This window comes from Schistocerca piceifrons, chromosome 3 (genome assembly GCF_021461385.2).
Source record: "Schistocerca piceifrons isolate TAMUIC-IGC-003096 chromosome 3, iqSchPice1.1, whole genome shotgun sequence".
NCBI lineage: Eukaryota > Metazoa > Arthropoda > Insecta > Orthoptera > Acrididae > Schistocerca > Schistocerca piceifrons.
In genome coordinates, this window is record NC_060140.1 from 13,631,108 (window position 1) to 13,637,489 (window position 6,382).

Sequence of the window (6,382 nt, forward strand, 5' to 3'; positions counted from 1 at the left end):
GACAGTTGTTCAGCGTGCATTTCGAACGAAGTATGGTGTTAAACCTCCTGATAGGTGGTGTATTAAACGTTGGTATAAACAGTTTACAGAGAATGGGTGTTTGTACAAAGGGAAAAGTTCTGGACGGCCGAGAATGAGTGATGAAAATGTAGCACGCATCCAGCAAGCATTTGTTCGCAGCCCAGGAAAATAGACTCACAGAGCTAGCAGAGAGCGGCAAATTCCACATTCAACTGTATGGAGAGTCCTACGAAAAAGGTTAGTTATGAAACCTTATCGTCTGAAATTGGTTCAAGCACTGTCTGCAGCTGATAAGATTAAAAGAATCGATTTCTGTGATTTTATCCTTGCTCAAATGGAAACAGATGAATCTTTCGTTTCAAAGATTGTGTTTAGTGATGAAGCAACTTTCCACACTAACGGGAAAGTCAACCGTCACAATGTCTGTATATGGGGCACTGAGAATCCGCGGGAAACAACTCAGTATGAACGTGACTCGCCTAAGGTGAACGTTTTCTGTGCCATTTCAGCCAATAAAGATTTTGGTCCCTTTTTCTTCGAAGGTGCTACTGTAACTGGACTACAGTATCTGGAGATGTTAGAGAATTGGCTGTTCCCTCAGCTCGAACAAGAAGCACAATAATTCGTATTTCAGCAGGATGGAGCGCCACCACATTGGCACTTATCTGTCCGTAACTACCTGAACGTCAACTACCCGAGGCGATGGATCGGCCGCCAGGCAGCCCGTGACAGAGCACTTCATCACTGGCCTCCAAGAAGCGCTGATCTTACCCCCTGCGATTATTTTTTTTTTTTTTTTTTTTTCTTTTTTTTTTTTTTTTTTTTTTTGGGGGGGGGGGGTATGTTAAGGATATGGTGTTTCGGCCACCTCTCCCAGCCACCATTGATGATTTGAAACGAGAAATAACAGCAGCTATCCAAACTGTTACGCCTGATATGCTACAGAGAGTGTGGAACGAGTTGGAGTATCGGGTTGATATTGCTCGAGTGTCTGGAGGGGGCCATATTGAACATCTCTGAACTCGTTTTTGAGTGAAAAAAAACGTTTTTAAATACTCTTTGTAATGATGTATAACAGAAGGTTATATTATGTTTCTTTCATTAAATACACATTTTTAAAGTTGTGGTATTCTTTTTGAATCACCCTGTACAGTTAGTTCTGGCCCAAAAAGCCATTTTAAATGTTTTTAAAGTACAACAAACAGTAGCATTTCTACTGTAATTTGTAAGCCATGATGAACAGTAGCACATAGTGTGAGTTTGCTGCCTTTTTATTTCTGAGAGACCCTGCTATGTGTGTAAACCGAAAAATGGCTTTTCGAGCTGAAACTAGTTGCTTAACTAAAAATATTTTTAGTAACTATATTATCTTAAGTTGAAAAGTATCGTTTTCATCCAATGACATTAATAATTTTTGTGTCCTCTTTTTCACTTTTGCCATGTGGGTGTGTTCTGAGAAGGTCTATCACATGTTTGTTTCTAAGATTGGTACAGTTGTTTTCTGTCATTAGTTATTGTATGCTGCTTTTGACCACTGAGAATCAAATTTTTCAACTGTTTAATATCAGGATTTAGCAGCAAATTTTTTTACTCAAGTGTTAAAAGGTGTTGTATCTAACAACTATTTTTCTGATCTGAAGATTGCCATGCAGGAACTCAACAAACTAGTTCTGATCTGATTCAAAGATTGCATTCATTTTGTTGGTAGAGACAGTGGGGAGCTGTCCTCTTCAGTCATCATTATCCAGAGGTGAAGCTAGTTTCCTTCAGTAGTGGCTGTCATTATTGACTTCAGTCTTCAAGAGTGTGTCTCAGAAATCATTAAATCAGCAGCAGACTGTTGGTTTATTGCATGAAGAGATTCCAAATACTGCTTTAAATTCACTTCTATCTTAAATTCAGTGCCATGTATGAATGTCTTCTTTTAAACTCCATTGCTACCTCAGTCTAACTGATGTGTGTACAAAAGGAGTGAACAAGTGGCCCGTGTAATATGCCTAGTGTGTTAACAGTGTACACCACTACACTGTCTATTTTAGAAAATGAATCACTCTGCAGCAACCCAGAATGTCTCAGAATTCCCACACTATGCAGTACAGTATCCAAAGATTGTTATTCTGTGAAAAGAAATCCATTGGTGTTAATTAGATGTGTACTGTACTCTCCATTTAATGTACAAAAGCAGTTGTCCAGTAGCAATCCATTGCAAGAGGAGGGACACTTTCCAGTTTTGTTATTTATTTTGTTTACCCATTTAAATAAAGCTGACTTAGGAATTTTCCCTTATGTGGGGACTGTTTGTACTAGATAATGTGTCTATTTGGAGTTCTATATTAGTATATTTTGCTGTTCATGTCACTTCTGCGTATTTTTCATTGATTGTATCGATACTTGTTTGAATTCTGATATGTTGTGAAATTTCAAACATTTGGGAATCCCGTGATAAACTAGTACTATTAGCGCCAATTGTAGGCTTAAACTAAATTGTGCTCTTTCAAAATTTTTTAGAACAGTATGCCTATCATCCTCATTCAAAATAGTCTGTCTCTTATTTTGTTGTCCAATTATGTGAGAAATAGTTTAGTTTCAGAATTTTGAGATGCCTGCAAAACTATACTTTGTAAGTTAGTGCTACCAGTGTTTTGTATACGTAATTTACGTAGCAAATCAATGCTTTGTGGTTCACAGCTCAGCCAAAGTATACATCACCCCTGAATTTCATTGTATATCAATGCAAATAAATGTGTATTTTTGAGAATTTTCGGAAGTTACCATTGTCCTTTGCATAATCTGTGAGCAGTCGGGGTTTGTGATGTAGTTCCTGTAGCAGATTTTCTGCCAGACATTTTGTGTTACATCTGGTTTTCCCTTAACGCTCTACCGGCCAGAACTCTATTGGATCTTTTTTTTTGCAAACTTTTATACATAAATATGTTACATTGAGTGATAAATTGAATAAAAAGTTGGTTTGAAAAGTTTCAGTTTATTAGAACAAAAACTACAGACGTCCCATTTTTGGGACATTGGCCAAATGCGCTATCCAAATTCACAATCTTATTCTCCATGCATAATATTGTAAGAAGCAACACAAACATTAAATAAAGAATATTTTAATATTATGGAATGTATATTCAGTATGAAATGAAGCAAAACACTTGTCATGTACACCAACATTGCACCTATCACAAATTTTTGTTGTTTTTTTCTTGCAGTAAGCACATCTCTTCTGTGTTTTACTTGGCACAAAGAAATGATTTCCTGGATCTAGTCGTACATTTGTGCTCACCCGTCCTCCCATCAATTTGCTGCCGCCCTGGTAGCTGAGTGGTCAGCGTGACAGACTGTCAATCCTAAGGGCCCGGGTTCGATTCCCGGCTGGGTCGGAAATTTTCTCCGCTCAGGGACTGGGTGTTGTGTTGTCCTAATCATCATCATTTCATCCCCATCGATGCGCAGGTCGCTGAAGTGGCGTCAAATCGAATGACCTGCACTAGGCGAACGGTCTACCCGACGGGAGGCCCTAGCCACACGACATTTCCATTTCCATCAATTTGCTTCCTTGTGGTCCTCTTTGTTTTGGTACTGATCCTTTTTTCTTTGATAGAAAAAACATCACTATTCTCTGTCGGACATCCAAAAGTAAGAGCTTCTCATTAGAGTTAGCAATTTGGTATGCACGCCATGTGTTTACTACGCAGATATACACTCCTGGAAATGGAAAAAAGAACACATTGACACCGGTGTGTCAGACCCACAATACTTGCTCCGGACACTGCGAGAGGGCTGTACAAGCAATGATCACATGCACGGCACAGCGGACACACCAGGAACCGCGGTGTTGGCCGTTGAATGGCGCTAGCTGCGCAGCATTTGTGCACCGCCGCCGTCAGTGTCAGCCAGTTTGCCGTGGCATACGGAGCTCCATCGCAGTCTTTAACACTGGTAGCATGCCGCGACAGCGTGGACGTGAACCGTATGTGCAGTTGACGGACTTTGAGCGAGGGCGTATAGTGGGCATGTGGGAGGCCGGGTGGACGTACCGCCGAATTGCTCAACATGTGGGGCGTGAGGTCTCCACAGTACATCGATGTTGTCGCCAGTGGTCGGCGGAAGGTGCACGTGCCCGTCGACCTGGGACCGGACCGCAGCGACGCACGGATGCACGCCAAGACCGTAGGATCCTACGCAGTGCCGTAGGGGACCGCACCGCCACTTCCCAGCAAATTAAGGACACTGTTGCTCCTGGGGTATCGGCGAGGACCATTCGCAACCGTCTCCATGAAGCTGGGCTACGGTCCCGCACACCGTTAGGCCGTCTTCCGCTCACGCGCCAACATCGTGCAGCCCGCCTCCAGTGGTGTCGCGACAGGCGTGAATGGAGGGACGAATGGAGACGTGTCGTCTTCAGCGATGAGAGTCGCTTCTGCCTTGGTGCCAATGATGGTCGTATGCGTGTTTGGCGCCGTGCAGGTGAGCGCCACAATCAGGACTGCATACGACCGAGGCACACAGGGCCAACACCCGGCATCATGGTGTGGGGAGCGATCTCCTACACTGGCCGTACACCACTGGTGATCGTCGAGGGGACACTGAATAGTGCACGGTACATCCAAACCGTCATCGAACCCATCGTTCTACCATTCCTAGACCGGCAAGGGAACTTGCTGTTCCAACAGGACAATGCACGTCCGCATGTATCCCGTGCCACCCAACGTGCTTTAGAAGGTGTAAGTCAACTATCCTGGCCAGCAAGATCTCCGGATCTGTCCCCCATTGAGCATGTTTGGGACTGGATGAAGCGTCGTCTCACGCGGTCTGCACGTCTAACACGAACGCTGGTCCAACTGAGGTGCCAGGTGGAAATGGCATGGCAAGCCGTTCCACAGGACTACATCCAGCATCTCTACGATCGTCTCCATGGGAGAATAGCAGCCTGCATTGCTGCGAAAGGTGGATATACACTGTACTAGTGCCGACATTGTGCATGCTCTGTTGCCTGTGTCTATGTGCCTGTGGTTCTGTCAGTGTGATCATGTGATGTATCTGACCCCAGGAATGTGTCAATAAAGTTTCCCCTTCCTGGGACAATGAATTCACGGTGTTCTTATTTCAATTTCCAGGAGTGTATATCATCTGTGTGAATAATGGCCACCACCATTTCTTTGACCTTATCCTCGTCCTATAAAGTGATATCTGCTTGTCCAGTAGATATATGCCACCCATATGGGCATTGTATTCTTCAATGATATGTGGCAGTGTAACAGATATTTCCTTTTTCTTTGCCCGTGAGTATCTTTTAGTAGAACTCGAGGAATAATAGTACTGTTGTTTGTCACTACACATACTGGTTTGTTGTCACTCCATTTCACAACCAGAACTTCATTCTCTTTGTCAAATATGTAGTCATAGAATCCTCGTTCCTTCCTTTTGCCATTCTTTTTGAGTCAATTAAAGGACATGCATTAGTTCGGATCTCTGTTATTGTTCCTGCAGCTTTCATTTTACTCTTTCCGAGTGTGATCAGTGTGTCAACACTGGTGAAAAAGTCGTCAAAGAAAAGCTTATAATTCGGATACTCTGATTCTGGAATCATGCTGGTTAGTTCATTTATTACCCTTGCACCTAAAGGCTCCTGTTTGTTGTCAGTCTTGCCACAGTATGGTGAAAAATTATAAAGAAAGCCATTGGAACTTGTAAGACACCAAATTTTATATCCAAATTTCATAGGCTTTCCCCTCAGAAACATTTTAGCTGAATGTTTGCCATAATAATGTACCATTATTTCATCAGTTGAGAGTTCTGAATGAAATACGCCAAATTTACCAAATTCCTATTTCAGCATTTCAAATTATAACCTCAGTTTGTACATCTTGTCGTTTCTGTCTATTTTGGAGTTGTCATTGAGATGAATGAATCTCTTTATTTCCCAAAACCTATTTCTTGACCCGGAGTTGAAGACTAAAGGAACACCGACATCAGGAACCTGTTCCCAGTACTTATTCTTGTGGGGAAGCTTATGATAACCACTCAGAAGTAGTACGCCAATAAATAATTTTAGTTCTTCTTCGGTTAGCAGAAAATTTATTCTGTTATGTTGGCTAGCATAAATTTCGCTTTGTTCAATAATAGTATCCATTAGTTTCTCAGAAAAAAAAAATCCTCAAACACCTGGGGCACTGTGTTACTTGCTAGACATTCCGCATCATAATGTTTGTTGCTCTTCCCTGGTTCACTATTGTTTGTGTACGTTGGTTGACATTTATACCACTTACATATATATTTTTTTGTAGATAACATACCACTTTCTCCTCCACCTCCCAATGCTTTCCTTCTTTTGGCTTCTGGATGTACAACTGTAACA

At 42.1% G+C, this 6,382-nt stretch overlaps 1 protein-coding gene across 1 annotated transcript; it reads right to left on the reverse strand.

Moving 5' to 3' along the window:
- Window positions 1-5,386: 5,386 nt before the first annotated feature.
- Window positions 5,387-6,157, reverse strand: LOC124787754 (piggyBac transposable element-derived protein 2-like). Its single transcript, XM_047254625.1, has 2 exons — window positions 5,996-6,157; window positions 5,387-5,851 (listed from the first exon to the last, which is right to left on the reverse strand). The coding sequence occupies exons 1-2, from the start codon at window positions 6,155-6,157 to the stop codon at window positions 5,387-5,389; spliced, it is 627 nt and encodes a 208-aa protein (XP_047110581.1).
- Window positions 6,158-6,382: the final 225 nt, after the last annotated feature.